The sequence below is a fragment of the Juglans regia genome, chromosome 7, assembly GCF_001411555.2.
Source record: "Juglans regia cultivar Chandler chromosome 7, Walnut 2.0, whole genome shotgun sequence".
NCBI lineage: Eukaryota > Viridiplantae > Streptophyta > Magnoliopsida > Fagales > Juglandaceae > Juglans > Juglans regia.
The window spans coordinates 27,429,483-27,450,876 of record NC_049907.1 but is presented as its reverse complement, the minus strand read 5'-3'; the positions used below and the strand labels follow the sequence as shown (position 1 = coordinate 27,450,876).

At 37.2% G+C, this 21,394-nt stretch overlaps 1 protein-coding gene across 7 annotated transcripts; it reads right to left on the bottom strand.

Moving 5' to 3' along the window:
• Positions 1–401: 401 nt before the first annotated feature.
• On the bottom strand, positions 402–19,454 carry LOC109018722 (UDP-glycosyltransferase TURAN). Of its 7 annotated transcripts, none has more exons than XM_035692351.1 (17): positions 18,978–19,451; positions 18,638–18,787; positions 17,519–17,552; positions 15,711–15,766; positions 15,486–15,626; positions 13,546–13,694; positions 13,378–13,467; positions 13,221–13,287; positions 13,075–13,138; positions 12,868–12,982; positions 11,620–11,786; positions 11,403–11,513; positions 11,259–11,320; positions 11,091–11,143; positions 10,892–10,967; positions 2,087–2,215; positions 402–551 (listed from the first exon to the last, which is right to left on the bottom strand). In XM_035692351.1, exons 2-17 carry the CDS (start codon positions 18,767–18,769, stop codon positions 540–542), a joined length of 1,458 nt encoding a protein of 485 aa, XP_035548244.1. In that variant the 5' UTR covers positions 18,770–18,787; positions 18,978–19,451; the 3' UTR covers positions 402–539. The 7 variants fall into 7 exon arrangements, 6 of the variants coding, with proteins under 6 accessions (XP_035548244.1, XP_018856424.1, XP_035548243.1 ...); XM_019000879.2 differs by lacking the exon at positions 402–551 and adding an exon at positions 1,515–1,753 and having other exon boundaries at positions 18,968–19,450; XM_035692350.1 differs by lacking the exon at positions 402–551 and adding an exon at positions 1,515–1,753 and having other exon boundaries at positions 18,978–19,450.
• Between the last annotated feature and the right edge of the window lie 1,940 nt (positions 19,455–21,394).

Here is a 21,394-nt window from a genome sequence, read left to right as displayed (position 1 = left end):
TTGTATCATTTTATTAAAAAAACTAAATTTGTAAAAACCAAAATTAAAAATTAAAAATAAAATAATAGAACATTCACAATTGGATACAAATTAGTTCTTACAATTATTTACAAATCCAACTTAATGGCTACAAGGCTATATCGCTATTTGACACTAATACTTGTATATTTATGGCATATATACAATTATACTCATAAAATAGTGAACTATATATATACACACACACATATACACATACATATATAGACACAAAAATCGTCCATATATTACGTATGTATTCATTGTAATTACCACATTAACCATATAATTATATATAGTGAACTATACACATTTATAATATGATGAATGCTTATATATTAATTAATATATATATATATATATATATATGCTATAATATATGAGCAATCTAACAAGCCAAGCCGAGCTTTATACGAGCTTGTTTACGAATTTCAATCGAATTATCTGAGTTTAATTAAACCAAATCCGAGCTGTTTGTCCGGTAGACTTGTTCATTTATAGCTTTACTTGCAATTCTCTGGCTAAACAATTACCTGTAATGCGAAGAGAGATGGACATAACTTATGGGTCATACAAAATTTACCTGTAATACTAAACAATATTCATTTGCAGCATTAAATGTTTTAAGATTGGCATGCTTGTCTACTTGTCTCCAATGGAAGAGGAAAGACACTGCAATAGATTATTATAGTGCATTTCGTAGGAGAACTTTACTTCCTCTGCCTCCATCTTCTTATTTAGTTTAGAAAAAGTGGGAACATAATGAGATAGAGAAATAGAGCAAATATTTTCCAATCTAGGTGAGAAAAATGTGGAAAATAAGAAGAAAAAAAAAACACTATGGACAAGGTGCTTGTGGGAAGGGATGAGAGGCATAAAGAAGGATTGAGTCTTTTGGCTTCTAGAGAGGAGAGAACTTTTTAGAGAGAGGAGTTTAGAATGGTACTACCTCCCTATGCAAGGCTGGTTGGTTGATGTGCCTTTACTTATTGGACAATGCTAGGGGATTGAGAATTGTATGAATAATTGCAAATGTAATATCAAAGCTCTATATTTAGACATGCAACCGAGTTCCCCAAACTTGATGACCATCATTTTTATTTGGATTTTTAGCTCAGAAAGAATAATCCAAAAGTCAACCGTAAAGAGATTTTCAATTCCTAGCATCTTCTTATTATATTGGGTCCTCATTTTTATTTCTACTCTCTTGTTATTTTTTATTAATACATTTACTTTTGGGGATTTTTAATTATTTTTTTGCTTTAAAATCTATTATATTTTATTATATATTTTTTTAGTGTAGATTTAAAAAAAATATATATCACATCTTGGTTTTTGATTGATGTCAACGTATATTACAGGCCATTATTAATGCGAGTTTTCTGTGTAAGATCACTGCATACCATTTCGGCAGTTTAGCACTGCAATGGCGAGCTCTCTCTCACGCCATGAAACACAAAAATTAAAAATATATAATAAAAGAAAGCAGAATGGCATAACCCTTACACCGTAAGGAAAGAAAGGCGGGTTTTCATTAAATCAAAACAGCAATAAACAACAGATGAAAATTCCAACTCCGGTCACAGTTTTCTGGAGAAGTATCAAACTAACATAAAAAAGAGTAGCCGGCCTCATGCTATAATCCAAAGAGTTGAGGCGATGAACTGGAGTTTCTAATCTTAAAACCTTGTATATTTTAGCTGGATATCAGAAATCAAATATTCTGCGAGATAACCTACAAGTCAAAGTTCTATTATCAGGTTCACAAGCTAGCTACCTAAATTAAAACTAACAAATAGAATATATATACACACATATACATTTTTTTATTAGTATACACACACACACACATATATATATATATATATGTGAATATCTATTTATAATTTTTTATACGTGAACATGATGCTTATAATCTTTAATGTCATCTACTATTATTATTATTATTATTATTTTTTAAAAAAGACGGTATTCTATGATGTTATTAATAATTCCTCACTTCTGGTGCAATCATACGGTGGTAAAGTCACCGACTATTATAGATATGGATATGAAAGGATTAACTTGCCTCAGATATTAATGGCTTGGCATGCTCTTCCCACTCAGTAGCCCACCTTGCAGATGAACCCATTTCCAAGGTACCATTTCTCAGCAAATTCAACGCATCACATCCATCTGGAAAACCCTTGAAGAGCATCTGAAGATTCACAGAGAACTGCATTAAAAATCTTCTAGTTTTCATTGACTGACAGGTCAATCAATATACGGAAACTAAGCATCTATTGAGTTGAATAACTGCATTAGGAAGGTTCAAGGTTTCATTGATTTCCATGGTCAATCTTGGCCTCCTAAAGATGTTTTAGATAATGCACCGAGATATGGAAACAGGAAAGATGCATAGAAATGTAGTGATACATTTTAGTGAAGGGTGCAAAAGTAGGATATGCATCTGTCTGATAAATACATTAATGCTAGATTTATAAATGGATCTTACAAACGAATGTGACTTGATTCGGTATGTTAGATTGCAAAACACTTTTTATTATAAAATGGATTTGACGTATCACATTAAGTCACATCAGTTTGTAAACTTACGTGTAGAAAGAATGGTGAATCTGTCCATCATTTATCATTGCATTGTGAGGTGGTTCGGGTGCTTTGGGCTGAGATTTTAAGTAGATCGGGTATTGCATGAGTGATGTCGGGGAGGGTGGTGATCTCCTAATACTGGAATGGTCCTCAAGTTTGCCTCCTGGTGGCTGCAGTTTGAAGAATGATTCCTTTGTGTCTTAGAGCATTGGTATTGGATTGCAAATAAGTCACTTTTACTACTTTGCCTATATAAAATACAACCTACACTGGATGAGCCATTCTTTCATATGTATTATTAAAATACTATTTTTTATTTAATGGTAATATAATTTACTCTAGGTCGTGTAGAAGATCTTTGTAATCTCCCACTCTGTCATTCTTGAAAGCTTGGCTAGGAGCTGCAAGAGCTTCCCAAAAAAATCCATCTTGCGTGAAGACTCAAATGTAGTTGGGTGCATTGATTGGCCATAATGGAAGAAAACATTTAGTGCTGTTCTTTTGGAAGGTTCAATAGGAAAGATAGAGCCACCTGCCTCTTCTGGATTGTACTTCTCGCAAGGATTCTTTTTAATCTTGCAGCTGGAACGTTCTAGCTTCCTCAAAGCTTGGCATCAAACTCCATACTTGGTAATGTTGGGTACTCTGGTAAACACGATAGAATAGGATTTGTTGTGAAAAAAAGGTAAATCCAGAAGAACTCTCTTCTCTACCATTGATTGTTCTCTCTCTCAAAACTATAATCACTAGGCCCCCAAATTTCCAACCTCAAAATTCTAATCCTAAGAAGCCTCAGATTTCAAGCTCAAATTCATAAGCCCCAACACCACATCTAATGGATCAATAAATGTTTTGGCACATCCAATTTCTCTATATGCAAATCCAAATTTCTCCACAGAGAGAGAGAGAGAGAGAGAGAGAGACTATGAGAACATAGGCAAATACAAGAAAGAGAGGGAGAGAATAAGTGGAAGGGAGTAACCCTTAGGGGTTGGCCCAAGTGGTAAAGGCCTTGGGCTTGAGAGTATGCTCCCCCCATGTCTAAGGTTCAAATCTCCTTGGATGCAAACAATCTCTAAGATCCATCGTACTGGAGAATTTTCCCTTTGAATTACTCGAGGTGTACTTATGGGAAACTCCTTGCCGGAGGGCCCGTGCACCCCCGAAATTAGCCGAAGGGCCTATGCACCCCTGAAATTGATTTTGTGATTTTATCCAAGTCACAAGAATGGAAACAAAAAAAGTCATGAAAATCAAGGTCATTAAAGTGCTATGGCCCATAGGAATAGAGTTCTAAAAAAGAAAGATCTATGTTCCTCCATCGAACGCTCCTTGTTTAAACATCCGGTCATTATGCTCCTACCACAGGCACCACATAATACAGATAGGGACCATCTTCCACATGGCTTTGATCTGTGGAATACCTTCAAATGTGTCCAGCTGGCCAAAAACTCAACCACTATGGGGGACATTACCCAAGCTAACTCTACTTGGCTGAACATTTCATTCCGCAGCGCTCTAGCAACCTTGCAATGTTGTAAGAGATGATCCACAATCTTCCCGGATTTATTACACATGCAGCACCAATCTAGTATAATCACCCTGAGCTTCCTCAGGTTATCTGTTGTGAGAATCTTACCCAGGGAAGCTGTCCAAGTAAAGAATGCCGCTTTAGGAGGCGCCTTATTCTGCCAAATCCTTCTCCATGGAAACTAATTATTCAGCGAGTGGGTGAGGATTTGTAGAAGGATCGAACTGAGAATGTATCCTTACATGCAGGTATCCACCACAACGTGCTAGCTTGTTGTCTATTCGGTTTTGTGGAATACAATAGGCTAAAACAGTCCTCGAAGCTACCAACTTCCCAATCTTGTGCCGCCCTACTGAAAGTGATGTTCCATTGGACTTGATCCCTCGATAACACCATAAGATCGGCCATTGAAGTTTCTTGTTCACATGCAACTAGGAAATTGAAGGAAATGAGTCCTTTAGGGCTGCTTTTTTTTTTTTTTTTTTTTTCTTTTAAGAAAAGAGTCAAAGGTCACCTATCCAAGAGTGACCCCCTCCCAAATATTATAAAAGAACCCTCACTTATGGCGGAGGAATACCGTGGTGACAAAAAGCCAAAAACAAACCAACCACTAGTATCTAAAATAAGGTATACCCATCCTGTCTGTACATATAAGCCCCTTTAGTCTACCCAAAACAAAGTCTTCCCCCAAAAAAATCCCAATTTCCGCCACTCGCCCCATATTTAGCTAAGAAATCCGCTATCATGTTAGCTTCTCTAAACACGAGCTTAAACTGGACATCCATAGAAGACAAAAGAGAAGTCACTTCATCCCAAAAATCCCACAAATACCAAAATTTACAAGTCCCCAAGATAAACCATCCCATCACCACACTCGAGTCCGATTCCACTAAAACAGTTCGTAGACCCAGCTGTTGGCACAAATAAAGTCCAACAAGCACTACTCTACACTCAACAATATTATTTGAAGCCTGACCATACAAATGAGCAAAACCCCCAAGAACCCGCCTATTCACATTCCGAACAACACCTCCCCCATCGGCCATCCCAGGATTCCCAAGGGAGCCACCATCTACATTGAGCTTAGAGAAGACCCCTGTCGGCGGGGCCCAAGCAATCAACTTCAGATTTTTAACTATAGGCGGCACCACGGGACAGTTGAGTTCCCTCAACACTCCCAAATCATGCTCCCTCACCACTTTAAACGTTTTCATGGACCCCGAAATATCTACAACAGCCCTTTTACCATCCGAATAATGACTTGATTCAAATTTCGTATTTTCCATCCGTGCCGTACATTGGGCTTTCCAAAGAGCCCAAGAAATCAATATAAAAATAATACCACGAAACCAACGAACTTGTGAGACTAGAGAAGCCCGACACCACCTTATGTTCAAAACATTTGTCCATACTCGAGTCTGAGGTAATCGGATGCCAAAAACAGCAGCAAAAAAATCCCAGGCCTTCCTCGGTCCCTCCCCATCACAAAGCACATGATCCACTGTCTCAATCTTATTATCCGTACAGCAATGGCATTTAGAAATAACCGGAATCCACGGGAATGGCATTTTGGCGTGCCCGCCAACATGAAAAAGACATTTTCTTCGGGACATGGTCTTGCCAAAGCCACTTCTTCCAGGGACAAATACTACCACGAGCACGAATAATTTGCCAAGCCGACTTCCCCATCCACCGTGTGCTTCCAAACCAGCATATCCTTACCCTCCCAAACACGGACATTAGATAGAGTGATTTTCTGGAACATATACTCATCAACCAATGGTCGCACTTCATCAGATTTCCAGCCCACCCCATCCCATAGATCCTGGACCAACAATTTATGATTCCCCACAACCGGCAGAAAATCTACAATAGGTCCATCACCAAGCCAATTGTCATACAAAAACTTAACACACCCTCTCAAACTATCCATTGTGAATTTTGTAAGACCAAAGGTAGCACCTATAAAATATCTTTCCAAAAACAAGATCCCCTTGACCTCGCCCCTATTAAGACAAGCGGCTCCTCACCCACATATTTTAGCCAGAAGAAGTCAGACCAAAAGTCCTTTAGGGCATTATTTCCACATCGTATGTCGCTCCAAATTTTTATTCTAGAGCCCGCTCCCAGCACAAGTTTAGTACAACGAGTAAAAACCACCCACCCTCATCTAATGTGCTTCCAAACTCCCACCCCATAAGCCACACTCACCTCTCTAGTAAGCCCCCCCTTTTCAAAACCCCAAAACTTCCATACTTGCAATCAACGATCGACTTCCATAGGGCTTCCGGCTCAATATTATATCTCCACAACCATTTCCCAAGTAAGGGTTGATTGAAAATTCTCATATTTCTAATTCCCAACCCACTAGAGGAGGTTGGAGTGCATACCTTATCCCAACTGACTATATGGAATTTGAATTCATCCCCCACCCCACTCCAAAGGAAATCACGGTGAAGCTTTTTAATCCGGGTCGCCAAGCTAGATGAAATTGGGAATAGAGACAAGAAATATGTTGGTAAGTTAGAAAGAGTACTCTTGATTAAGGTAATCTGGTCACCTCTCGACAAGTACAACCTCTTCCAATCTGTCAATCTACGTTCTATCTTCTTGATCATTGTATCTCATATTGATACAAATTTCTCCCTCCTAGTGATGTGCTTAAGTTAAAGAAGACTGATTTCTTTCAAAATAGCACAGGACCAGACAAACAATGTAACCATGAGAAAAGACTAAATTTTCCAATTAAATTCACTAATTGTCCTGGACTTTTTTTTATCTAAGAAAAATTTTATTAAAAATAAAGGGGTATTATCCCAGTATACAGGAAGTATACAAGAACTCACTCAACTAACAAAGGGGAAAGGAGCTATAAAGTCTTGAAAATTAGAAATTGAAAAGGGAGCACCATAATGCAAAAGGGGGTTGACCATCTTGAAAATTAGAAATTAGCTTTTGCTATCGTCAAAGCTATGCCGGCTTCTCTCTCCAAATGTGCACCATAGCACACACAATGGGACCATCTTGCACAATGAAACATACTGATAGTGGCCAAACTGTCCATTCCAGCATGTTAAAACCTCCACCATATTTGAAGGCATCACCCACTTAATCCCCAAGAGATCGAAGAACATGCTCCTTAAAATTCTTGCAACCTCACAATGTAGAAGAAGGTGATCCCTGGTCTCCACATTTCTTCTGCACATGCAACACTGGTTGACTGCTATCATGCCCCTCCTCTTGACGTTATCCAGGGTAAGGATTTTCCTTAGAGCTGTTGTCCATGTGAAGAAAGCCACCCTTGGAGGAACCCTATTCTTCCAAACAAGCTTCCACAGGAAAGGTTCCTTGGCGTCGATCAATGTCTTTAGGAAAACCGAGCTTGAAGCAACTATTATCCAGTGGGAAGGACGTGTTACAGTCAATGGCCGGTAAGGAATTCATGGATCATTCTAAAGAAGGAAGTAGAGCACTCTTATTGCAGTGTTGTTCGAACAACCAAGATTGTTTTTTGGAACTCTGTTTATGAAATGGGTGGTCGAAGAGGTCTATTGGTGGTCCTGGAGGGAAAATAAGGCAATGTGTGTAGAGCCTTTCATGGGGAACTCATTAAGGTGATTCGATTGTATCAGTCATCCAGTGACAAAGGGAACAAAGCTAAGCTTCACCAATGGGGTAACGGTGATGAGAGGCACACAGAAAAAAAAGGTTCGTTGATTGGCAGAGGCACGTAAAGCTGTGTTTTGTAATAGAGGAAGTTCAACATATGCCGAGGTGGTGGCAAGTAGTTGGAATAGCTTAGCAATCAACAGAGAACCTAGGGGAAAAATGGGAATGGAAGACCCAATTGTCATGGAAAAAGTAACAACCATGTGTCCAAATTGGAAAATAGTTGGGACTGCTATGAATAATACGAACATCCTGGGTAGTACAGAGGGTGGGCAGGGGATGCACATGTTGGAGCATTGGCTTTTTTCTAGATGCACTTGCCAAGGAAGAGAGGAGAAGTCTCAACATTCTTGAAGGCTCTGGATGATAAGTTAAAGAGCATAGGGCGTGGAGTGGGCCGCAAGAATGCTGGGACCAAATCACATCCAATATCAAGTAGGCTGGTGGACTAGGCTATAAAGGAAAAAAGTAGGGGAGAGAAAGGGAATGGGCTGAGCTCAAGTTCACTTAAAGGAAAAGAATTGATGGGCTTGATAAAGGAGATAGCTTGACCGAAGCTTCAATGATGGGTCAAAGTAGGTGTAAAAAATATAGGGGCTTTATCTTCCTCCAAGGACCCAATAGTTGAGTCGGAGGCAATGGAGAAAAATGGCAACACAACCTAGGTGGTGAAGACCAGACATTGACGTCAGGCGTGGCAGTGGTGCAAACAATGATTGTGATTCACTCAAAGGGGAACAATGCACTTGAAGTGAACAAAGGGATTGAACCAGCCTCTAAATCAACTCAGGTGCAGATTCTTAACTTGATAACCACCCCATTGTGCTCAGAAAGTGCCGAAAGGTCATATGTGGGAGGTCCTCTAGACAAGCAGGGGGGAGGTCTAGTGTGGGTAGGCATCGAGAGAGAATTCAGCTTCTGCTACAAGGATGAACGGTGTTCCAGTGGGGCCGTAAACCTATTTATGAACTAGAGTGCTGGGAGCTAGTAACTTGCCAGGAACAAAGGGGGACCATATAGATGCTGTTGTTGGAGCTAAACTCCCACTCCTGAGAGCATGAGAGGAAGAAAGCTTGTCTTCGGGAGGGCTCAGCCCGACCTTTCACTAGGGAATCTAATAACATTGAAGTCCCCCCAATGCACCAAGGCATGTTCCAACAACTCGTTATTCCCACCAATTCATCCCAAAAAAGTATTTTCATCTTATCACAATTTGGTCTGTAGACCCTTGTAAATGCCCATTCAAACTTATTTTCCACATTTCGAAATGCACATGCAATAGTGTAATCACACACAAATATTGACTTTCTCCACCATCCTTCTATCCCACATCAAAAGAATACCTCCCAATGCCCCAACTGAGTCTAAACAATACCAATCTACATGTTGGCCATTACACAATTTACGCACCATACAACGAGACATATACTTCACCTTTTTTTCTTAGCAGCCAATAACATTTGCCTTCCAACTTCTAATCAAGTTCCCAAACCGAAGACAATTCAACTCATCATTCAAACCCCTAACAGTCCATGATAAGATCTTCAGTTTTATAAATGGATGCGAGAGCTCTTCTCCTTGGCAAGACTTCAGCTTGTGCTTCCACTCCTTACATCATAATTAATAGCACAAGTAAATCTTTTTAACTCTCTTTGATGCTTCAGGGTAGATTTATAGCCACAATTCTCATTCCCAGCTATGTTTGCTTCAATGGCCACAAATACCCAATCGAAAGTTCCCATTTTCTCTCCCTCTGAAAAAGGCCCATAGCTAGAGGCTCACAACACAAAGTTTCCCCCAACCCCATTATGGGCCATAGAATAACCTAAATCTTCCATCCTCAATAGCCAGAAGATGCTACCTCAATTTTGCAAAATTTATCGATGTCCTCTACTGTTGCAGAGACCAGACAGCCAACTATACATAATACAATAGCATTTCTGCCCTAAGCAATCACATACATTAGTGCATTGATTGAATTTCTCAAAGTACATGTTATGCTGAAATCCTATATTACACTAGGTATCTACAATCAAATGAAGAGTGAGAGAAATGGCAATGATGATAGAAACTCTCCTTATGAACCAAAACTATTTTTATCTGATAAAAGTACCATGGGGTCTTAGTTTGAAAAACCAAAGACATACATCTTGTTCCACAGCCAATCCACAAAAATCATGCTTTTGAATTACACCACAATAAACATAATAGGATCAATTTTCATAATGGTGCATCTTGATCATTGCTAAACTTCCCTATCCAACATATTCAAAGATCCACCACACAAGAGGGCATAACCCAATCCATCCCAGAGAGGACAGAAAGCATGTACCATAGAAGGATAGCAATATCACAATGTAGAAGGTGACCCACTGATTCCCCACTCTTTTTGCACATGTAACAGCAATAAACCACCACTATTCCTCGCTTCCTCACATTGTATTTTTTCCTATAGCCATTGTCCAAGAGAAAAAGCAACTCTAGCGGCGTATATTTTTCCTAATGAACTTCCATGGGAAAGGGGTCCCTTCTTGAATGCACAACACATTATAGAATGACTTTACTTCAAACAATCATTTCCTAGATGGGCCCCAAACCAGTTTATCTTCACCATATCATCTTACATGAATATAACCGGTCAAAGAATGATAAGAAGAGGTCCACCTCCCAATCATAAGCCTCCCTAACAAAGATTCCTTTAGGTAGAGCCGTTGGTAATATGATAATGATATGCCACATAAGTCTCCAGATTGCAAGCGATTCTGAAGAGCTTTGGAAAGCTACCCTTTGACCACGAAGCTATGCCCTGATGGGTGGGTTAGGGATCATGAAAAGTTATTTACGGGAAAATTGTCTAGGATCTCCTCTCTTATGACACTACAAATATATGGACATTCATGTATTTCTCATATTCAATGGAATATTTTCAAATGTTCACAAGGAAGTCATAGAATTGATTCAATAAGTTTAGTAGACATTTATATTTACCTCAAATTATATGGATGACATTTAACAGCAAAAGAGATTGTTCATTATCAGACAATTATTGACTACACAACACCTTAGTCAACCAATTAAACTCACCAACAGTTCATCTGCTAGCTCTGAAGATGATGAAAAGAGGAGACCATTCTTCTCAACTTTTACAAGTTCTTTAATGCTTCAAAAAAACATCAAAGCAATAATACAATTACTAATTAGAACCTATTCTTAAAAAAATATATCACATCAGTCAAGCACAGATCAAAGGAAATGTACTACGAAATGCAGAATAAAAGCTTACCAAGAGTAGGAAACAGCACAAACAGGCAAACCACAACCAAACATATCCACAACCTGATAGCCAACACTGTTAACATTTAAATACAAGAGTAGCAAAAAAAAATAAGGAGAAAAATTTTTTAGGGACCAAATCAACCTTTCAGTCATAGAAAAATTGATAAAGAATTACCTTCATTGGAAGGTCTAACCCTGATGAGGAAGTATGCAGACAAACCCCTAGGTCTGCCGATCCTGCAAATATAGAAAGTATATGGAAATTATATAGCTTAGTAGAACAAAGAAAACTAGAAGAAACCAAGAATAAAGAACATACCCAGGAGCAACGGGTAATCCTCAGCTGACAGCCACATCGTACGAAATGCCACACGTTTGAGGTGTAGCCTCCTTATTTTCTCTTCATATTTTTCCTTCTCAGGCCCTTTACCTTCATGAAGAGAAATAGATCCCAAGTCAGAAGATGTCTGCATCATAGCTGATGACACACACAAGTGCATGTGTGCGCGCACACATGCCCAAAATTATGAGATTACCTGTAATGATGAACAATAATCTAGGGTACAAGTATTGCTTTCCCTGAGAGATTTCCTTCCACAGAAACTCTTCATTGGTTGAATCATCTTCATTTAATATTGCAGCAACACGCCTATCATACATTACTGCTGCTTCCAAGAGAAGGCCAAAATCCTCATCGGGGGTCCTGAAAAAAGTATCATTTTTTAGAATAATTTACTTGATCAGCTAAGCAGCAAAGAGGAAACAACCAAAGCACAAACAAAAACTAAATATCGCACTTGTCTGAGAATCAATTACCAAAACTTCAGTAATATCACAGAACTGATCACATCAAAAACATTAAACCAGAAACGTGAAGAATCAAACCAAGTCACCACAGAATTGACAGACTATTAACATGAATAGTAACAAAGTGCTCGTTCCTTCATTTTTTGTGCTCTTCCCTTTTTTTGGAGGAAGACATCAAATGGATAGTAGTTTACAAAACATGACATCCACATGCACTCATTATTTGACACCAAGACCATCTTTTGTTTCTAGCTACATCACAGCAATTTTAAATCTGAAAACCTGGCCTACCATCTTCCACTCTCAAACTAATAAAACCTGAAAACCCATCCTGCCCTGACATCTCAGAAGTCCATTGGCCCGGACTTTCCATTGTTTAATCCAATCAACCATTTCCGAAAAAACGATCCCACTACAAGACCACAGCTGATTCCCTAATCCACTAGATGAAATTATATTCATCACCTAATCCACCTGGAAGAATGTTTCGTTGCATTTTATCCAACTGATTGTAAATGACTAGGAATAGAATATAGTAACCAGTAATGGTTGCTCAAGTAGTCAAGCAGGATAATATGATCAACTGATGCTGCCCACTTTTGATATGTACATTTACTTCCACCAGTCCCATTTATATAATGAACTCCAAGCATCACTCCTTTTTATTTAAACATATTATTACATCTCTTAGACCTAGTCAATAAAAAGATTATCACAAATTATTAATGATTTTGTAAAAGCACAGAATAAAATGTGACGACCTTACTAAATACTAATAATTTCAGAAAAGAAAGAAAACCCAATAAACAGAGAAGATCAGAGTAATCCATGGCTGCTGATGAAGGGTTTGCAGCTGAACAAGCAGCAAATAAGAATTATAATAAAAATAGGGCATGCCATATCAAATACAAAGATTATGACACTAAACATTCAGAATTTACAAGATCGATAAACTTATCAAAGGAAGAAGAAATCACCAGCTTGTACTGCTTACAACAAGTGCTGGCCTGTTTGGCTTCAAGAAAATGTCACTGCCAACCTGGGAAGTCAACAGAGTCTCATTTAGCTCATGGTTCTGCATTCCTAAATGTCCTGCAAGAAGCGTGTCACATGAACAAAGAACTGTTACCACTCAACCTCATTTAAAGTGGGAATAAAAAATATTCAAGGAAAGTTACTCGTACCATTGTGTACACAATCCCGTACACCAAGAGGCTCACAGAGATTTTTATCTAGTCTAAAAAATAGCTACAAGCAGTCCAGATGTTAGACATATTTCTTCGATCGAAACATTCCTGATAAGAACTTGACAAAGAAATGCATGCTTCACCTCATGCTTTTCCTCGAGTGAAGCTGGACGGAAAAACTCAGGAGGCTGATCATATAACACTGTAGCTCTATCAATTTGACAAGAAGAAGATGTGAGAATTATAGTAAAATTTTTATAACGAAAAAGAAACTGGGAATTTTTTAGTCAATCCACTTACCTAATTCCCCAGTTTTGAGCCAATTCATGTTGCATTGCCTTTGTCACACATAGGGATCCATCTGCCATCTTCCCATAACGCTTCTCAAACCTAAGCATGTGTCCAAAAATTACATGTTTTGTACACCTAAAAGACAACATCATAACTCACGAACAAACCAAACGATACCAAAGATAGACAGAGACAAAGCGACTACTTCTCCCAAGCGACAACCCGAGCAGGGTATATCCGAAATTATGCCAATCAATTATAAATGCAGAACGTCTCAGTGAACTTGCCCATTTTACAGCCACTAAAGTTGGAACGGAAGGAGGATTCTACAAAAGAGAGAAAGCATTCAAACTCAAATGATTTAGCAATCTAAGATAGAAAAATAAGAAATCCTGGATGCACATGTTGCAACAGATTCAAATGGCTTAAAATGTTTAAATATACTATTAAAATATTAAAAGATAAGAGGCTCCGGATGAACTACATGTTTGAAAAATAATAAAGGACCCCGAGTGCATCATCCAAATTTCTCCAACTTCACGATATACAATAACACAAATGATCCAGATATTCCAATATTAAAGGCTTAAAGCAGCACATTGTGCCCAAGCTGATCATCTCCCGAATATTTCAGCAACATGTATCAGAATACTCTGTTATCCTCCAAACATAAAACCCACACTCTCAAAATCACCTGAAAATCTTAAAAAACAATGAACCTCCCTATACAACATCGTTTTTTTTTTTCTTTTGTTTTTGTTTTTGTTTTTGTTTTTGTTTTTATTTTGGGGGTGGGGTAGGGCACTGGTTATCCAGGAAAAGCAATTCATGAAGAGTTTGCACAAAGATGCCTCCACTTGCCCAGACAAATGATTTGTAGAAGTCGAAATTAAACCTCAACCATGAAGTTGAGTGCCAATAACCACTAGAAGGAAGGTGTACATAGCAAGTGATAGAACCAAGTATAAACATGTTTCATGCTATGCGATGACTGATAGCAACTACTTTTGCAAGTTCTCTTCTGCAAAAGCATATTTTTAATGAAAAAGGAAACCTAAACTTCCAAAAAAAAAAACTTAAACCATGCAGTGTGCTGTACAGTCTTCCCCAGATTTATCCTAGATAAATTAAGAAGCAATTGCAGCAATAGAAGTTTTTTTCCTATTGGTAGATAAGAATTTTATTAAAAAAGGCGAAGCCAAGTACATGGGAAATATACAAGAGCAGACAGCAATAGAAGTGATCACAGGACTTAATAAATAATATACTATCATTTCTATTCAGCTATCACTTGACCGCCTCAGTCAGTAACTACCTAATTACAAGTAAATTTTGATGGCAAAACTTTCTCTGTATACAACATAAAAGTGTTACAAGAGACGTTAGATTCCTTCGTAGTCCACGCAGGCACACACATACACACTTTTTTTTTTTTTTGATAAGTACACACACATACACATAAGAGATGAATAATTCTTTTTTTTCTTATTACTAAAATAAATAATGCTCAAAGGCCATATATATATATATATATATATTTTGTTGGCCTGAAGAATTAGTAGTCACCAAAAGGACGTGCAACAAAGTTGTTACCTTCTACTCATCATCCCTACACCACACACCACACTTGATTTTTTATTTTTTGTTTTATTCTTGCTAAACTAAAGGAATTATTCTACTCATAATCCATACACCCACATTTGGTAAGGGAAAGAATAAATAAAAAATAAAAAAAATCATGTGTGGTGTGTGGTATAGGGATGATAAGTAGAATTTTTCATTGTTAATAAAGAATAAATTAAAGTTGTAATCCCCACCTTGCCAAACTACCACCCCTTTGGAAATGTAACCTCCAAACTACTAATTTCAATCCTTAACACCCCAATTTGAAATTTCAATTTCAACATGCATCCTTCAAGCAAATTTAAAACCTGCAACAAACAGGTTGCCCTCACCTACATCATTGTCTTTTTGTTCACAACTGAAATTTCAAATCAGAGTGCAAAGTGCAGAAATTAGTAGTTTGAATGTCGCATTGCAAAAGTCATGGTATGTCAGCCTACTTTTCCATTAAGTAAAATACCTAATATGCTCTGAAGTGAAACATGAGGACTCACCTGCACAATAAAGACATCAGGAGAAGGAATCTTTATGCAAAGAAACCAAAGAAGCATGAAAAACTGAATTAATGGCTTGAGCAAAAGCATTATAGGGCGGAGCATCTTCGGTAGGCCTTCAAGGATTACAAGCCACAGTGGCTGCAGATTCAGGAAAAAAAGAAGTATACATAATAATATAATAGGAAAATCTAATAAAACATTATGATATCTCCATAGCAGTACCATTATGTGAATATGTATAGATGGTTGAGATAGAACTGCAATGTGGGGCTGGGAACCTGTTCAAACATCCAAATTTGTGGTTAACACTGTAGTTGGTAATGTAATATTAAATCCTGCATAACAAGTTTTTCAATGCAGCATCCAGGGAAAAATATTCCAGATTCCATACCCAGTATTTTGAAATCAAAGGTTAACCATGTGGATTCTAAAGCATTATCTGACATAAATGACACCTCAAATGTTCAGTTGTATTTCAAAATGCTAAAATAATATGTATTCACTTGGCTGTCCTTCGAAATCTTTTGCCATCTCCAAACTTTTCCTCCTCAATATTCAGCGCCATCCATATGTCATTACAATAAACAAAATGCCATTTTTCCATTAATATCCACAGAAAAAAGTAGTAATTTCCATTGCAGAAGAATTTTAAAATCTATATGTCAAAAATTAAAATGTAATTATAAAGACATCACAAGATAAAAAATTAAACTTGTCTATTCTTTACACACTTAATATTGAGGCACACAGGTATTACATTTAATTTTTCATATGAAAAATAAAAAATAAATTAAAAAACCTCATTGCTCAAGATGAAAATATCTTTGTACTTCACCAATCAAAGAAATGCAGCAAACAATCATATTTTAAAATCATAATGTAAAAAACTGTGGTTTTCTATTTTAGATACAAGGCACATTACTTGCAACTTAATGATTATGTTGATGAACATTACTTGCTATGTTTCCAAAGAGACTTGCTTATGACACACAAGACAAATGATATGAGAAACAGTTTCTAAAGAGGAACTTAGATTGGTGAAAAACATTTCATGAATACTAAGAAGAAATTTTCTCTTTCCAAATACAGGTGGGAAGTAGGGAATGATATTCTAATGAAGATTAATGCAACAAAACCACAAAAAAAGAAAAAAAAAAAAAAAAAAAAAAAAAAAAAAAAAAGAGCATAAGATTCTAAAGCCTCACATCTTTAGACTAAACTCATTGTTTCATCATACACCCCACAATTGCCACTTTAGCACGTCTTGTATGTCAATGCCCAAGCACTTACAATTTTGAGCATCCTTAAAGAGATGACAGTGTTACAGTGCAAACACACACATTGGGTATGTGGGTGTACAGGGTTCTGTTGTGTGTCACAAAAGTAACAGGAAACTTTCAGTTGTTCAATGTGAGGAGAGCACTACATGGAAGAATATTGTTTTTGATAGGTAAAAGTAAAGTTTTATTGATATAAGAGACATCGCCCATGGAAGAATATAAATACAGAACACTTCTTTTTTTGCCATTATTCTTGTGTAAAATTCATGCATGATGATGTAAACAAGATCCACATTGCCATTCTCTAGTCTTTTACATATTTTAGTGACAATCCCATTTAAAAGTGCTCAATGATTTCACTTTTCAGGGCTAATTGACACAAGAAGTCAGGATTCATGCTATGAATGAACAATCCATCCTAGACTTTCTTTTAAGCTCTAACTGCACAATTTGTGATGTCAGCTTCCTCTCTCTTCAATAATGTTGTATTTTTTTCCCAAGGAAGACTGCAAATTTTAATTGAACTGTAGTTAATTTAAGAGTGGAGATTGTTACACCCTGAGTTGTGTATAGGAAGGCAGTGGTCCCATACTCCAAAAGTACCAGTCAATCTTACAATTGGAACCTCGTGAAATTCATTATAAAGGGCAATAACCTCTCCTTCCCAAGCAAAGCATATCACATTGAAAAGTAAATTCTTTAGCAAACCATATCACATTTTAAATTTTTCCATAAAGTATAAAGACGTACCCCCATATGCAACAATGTCCACCTCAAGAGATGCCTGCAAAATTAATAGAACAGATAAGGCAAAAGAAAACCTAATAAACATGAGAGATCTAAATGAAAATGACAATTATATATAACATGAATGAATGTAAAATTAAAAGTGAAAAAGTTGACACGGTAGATATACATTTCTCTATTGATATTTCCAATTTAACCAAGATAGGGAAAAAGGGTTCCGCATACAAAGATCAATATAAGATTTCTTTTATAAGTAAACGAGGATCAATATAAGAAATGATTAACCAAAAACGATTCTAATCACCACGGACAATATTCATACAACACATGGAACAACAACTTGACAGGGTGAGATTGGGTTAGTAGAAGTGGTTAGAAAATAAAAAGCAATCACAAATATAATTATAGCTGCATAATCCTTGGCATGCCAATGTCTATCTAACACAGGTGGAGATTGCAAAAACCTATAATCTCTCACACAAAAGGGGCTCAGGCCATAGAGGCAGCACATAAGATGTGCTAACTCAAGTAGTGTCACAATGCTTTTGATATCTCACCTTCCACAAACTCCAAAACTACGTCTGATGCAATTCATGCTTTTAGCCCCTCAAATAATAATTGTTTGGCAAAAACCTGAATTTGGGATACAACTGTTGAAGTTCAATTTCCATGAACAATATCATATTGATAAAAACCAAATATACATACATCAGAAAAATTATCCAGATTAAATCAATTATGTTATAAGATAAGTAAATAAACATAATGGACATATTCCTGGCCCCAAATAACCAAACAACCAAAAAAGAAAGCATAATTGACATGAGGATGCATTAGAGAATTTATTCAAGCACAGTAAAACGCAGGTTGAATACTTAACAAAAATGAGACTCTAATTACCACTACATTCTAAGTTTTTTTTTTTTTTTTTTTTTTTGAAAAAGCACTGCATTCTATTCAAAATTGATTATAGAAAACTAAGATCAATCTGCGTTTAAAACTTTTGCAACCATAATGGACGGTTCAGATTATCAAAATTATTGGAGAGGCACACAAATTAGAAATTAAACATATTCTACAAATGTTTAATTGAAAACAGAAATCAAGAAAGGGAAAAAATACCTGACGAGCAAGTGAAAGAGCATGATACTGCATACGAGGGCTGCGCCCGAGGTCCCCTAGTACCACCACGCAAGCCCTCCCTCTCCTTCCTTTCGTCTCATTTTCCCCTCTTTTCCCTTGAATTTCGTTCATTATTATATCAAAGGAAAACTGAAAAAAGAAAGGGAAAATCATTCAGTTACTCTAGTCGTAAACCGGTCGTTATAAGTAAGATTTCCATCGATTCAAGAAAAACAAACTAAATTAAACCAAAAATGATCAATGAAAGCAAACAGAGAAAGTACAAGAGCTTAACAATCATTGGAAAAAGTTTCCAAATTCAAAACTCACACAGACTCACTCTGTCACTGGGTCACCAAGTTTTACAGAAGAATCCGTAGCCAATCTCCGTGAAGACAACGCCCACGGACTTCGATCTCTGCTTAACCTTTTGCCCCCTCCTCACGACGAGAAAGCCCGCCGCAAGAAGCGTTCGAAACCGGTTAGAAATGATGGAGTGATGGAGGTGAGTTCAAGCGGCGTGGTTTCGAAGCCGAAACAAGGGAAGAAACCCGACCCCAAGTGCGCCCAAGATCACCACCCGACCGAATCTCCGCAAACCCGTATCGCTACCGGAGAGTAGTTTCGATGGGCTGGTGATGGATGATGAGTGAAGAGGATCACGAAGTTGCAGCTTATTTGTTGATGATGGCAAATGGGGGCAATGAGAAGGAAAGTAAGAGCAGGACTGTTGCTGGTAGCTATTATCAAGGGATCCCAGAAACAGGTGGCTAATTTCGAGAGGAGGGAGTTTTCGGTTGAAAAAATCTTCTAATCGGTCACACTGTCAAGAGCCTTAGCAATGGTAAGTCTAAAATTAATGTCAACTTTATAGTTACAATTTTTGAAAAGGTTAATTTATATTGAATTAGTTATTTAAAGTCAAAATAATAATATAATAATATATTTTTAATGATATTTTTTAATTTATTTTAATATTTTCTAAATATGTTCCATATATTAATTAATAATTTAATTTTAACTTAAAATTATTATTTCTTAACTATTTTCTTCATCAACCTAATTATCCAATAAATACATATCTTTTTTTTTTTTTGAAACAAGAACAGATTTTATAATTCTTCAACAGAGTCAGAATTACACATATTATCCTGCACTAAAGCATTGCATATTACAAAAGGACCCCCTTCGATCCAAACCCTTTATTTCCTGAGTAATAAAGCATGTTTTGCCAATAAATGAGCAACATAATTTCTTTCTCTAGAAATATAGCAGACTGATCATCCTTCCTTTTGATGAAGAACCTGTTTTATATCATTGATAATATGCCCCCACGACTGATCTTCACCTACCTTGTTGATCTTTTGAATAATAGCAGTTTCATCTCCTTCAAATATTAGTTCAGAAAAAGAGAAAGAAAGGTCAATACTTATCTCGAGTGCTCTCCACAATGCTAGACTGCTAGCCAAAGTAGGGTCATGCACATTCTGTTTCACATCACACACAGACGCCAGAACCTCCCCCTCTTCATCTCTAAACACAATTCTCATTCTCATTCTCTTGTTTTCAAAATCCATAGCGGCATCCCAATTAGCCTTTACCGTGTTGGTGGCAGGTTTTTTCCATTTCTTCTGCACTCCATGTCAATCACCACCACCTCGACATCCAATTATGCTCATTTGTGCTGTTTTGTAATCCTCCAGACCCTCCCCAGCCATCGAAATGACTTGTTTAGGACTGTAAAACTTGTTCTCAAAAATAAACTTATTCCTCCTTAGCCAGATCATGCGCATAACCACTGCCATCCACTCAAGTTGATATGAACCAGCGGGAACGAAATCCCCTGAACCCACAATCAATTTGAAAACTTCTCAGGAAAGTCAAAATCAAGCCAATGGATGGAGAACCTAGACCCGATGAGAACTCGTTTCAAAAACCTAGATTATATTAAAATCTAGACCCGTTGAAGAACCCAGATTACAAAGGAGGAACGCCACAAAAGTTATGATTTACCTTTGATAAGTTCAAAAGTTCAATTAAGAACAAGAGGAGATAAACTCAACTCACAATGAATAAATTCATCAAATTTCATAAACTTCATAAACTGATTAAAATGTGGCTACATAGAGTATTTAAAGCAAAACCTAATGAAACCCTAGCCAAAATAAAGCCCCATCTTCCAAAAGTGCCCCTGGATGAACAGTGCCGCGCTACAGTAACTCGACTACAGTAACCCTAACCCTAGTTCGATTAAATAATAACTTTCCCAACATGCCCTTACATAGGCCCCCTTAAGTGCTTCCTATAATAAACTCAGTTATTCTAAACTAATAAAATAAGTTCTTTAAATGAATTAAATAAGTTGAAACCCTTCAAGAGCCCAAAGCCTTTAAGTCTTGTAGTTGCCTTCTTTCATAGCTGATCAAATGAATTAAAACTGGATCTTTATCCTTCAAGTCCCATCTTGAATGTTGGGCTCTTGCTAAATTCGTCTCAAGTGGATTGCATCAATCCTTGCATTGCCTCCTTGATCTTCTTGGCCCATCTGGAAGTTGCAAATGATCTTTAAGACTAGTCTCATCTTGGTTCCCATCATTTCCATCTCCTCAAAATGATTCAACCTCGAATCTCCACCTGGATCAAAGGAAAAATGGTTAGTAACATTGAAAATAGTAGAAACAAAATAGTTACCTGGAAGATATATAGGATATGCATTTTCATTAATTTGTTCAATAATTTGGAAAAGACCATCCAAGC

Bases quoted from the DNA above. Each gene is read 5' to 3' on its own strand.
- LOC109018722 (XM_035692349.1), bottom strand. From the start codon at position 18,769: ATGAACGAAATTCAAGGGAAAAGAGGGGAAAATGAGACGAAAGGAAGG. The intron at 13,468-13,545 runs GTATCGTTTGGT...ACACATGCTTAG, and splicing joins TTTGTCTCTGTCTATCTTTG to GTTTGAGAAGCGTTATGGGA. The intron at 11,144-11,258 runs GTAATTCTTTAT...GTTGGCTATCAG, and splicing joins GGTTAGACCTTCCAATGAAG to GTTGTGGATATGTTTGGTTG.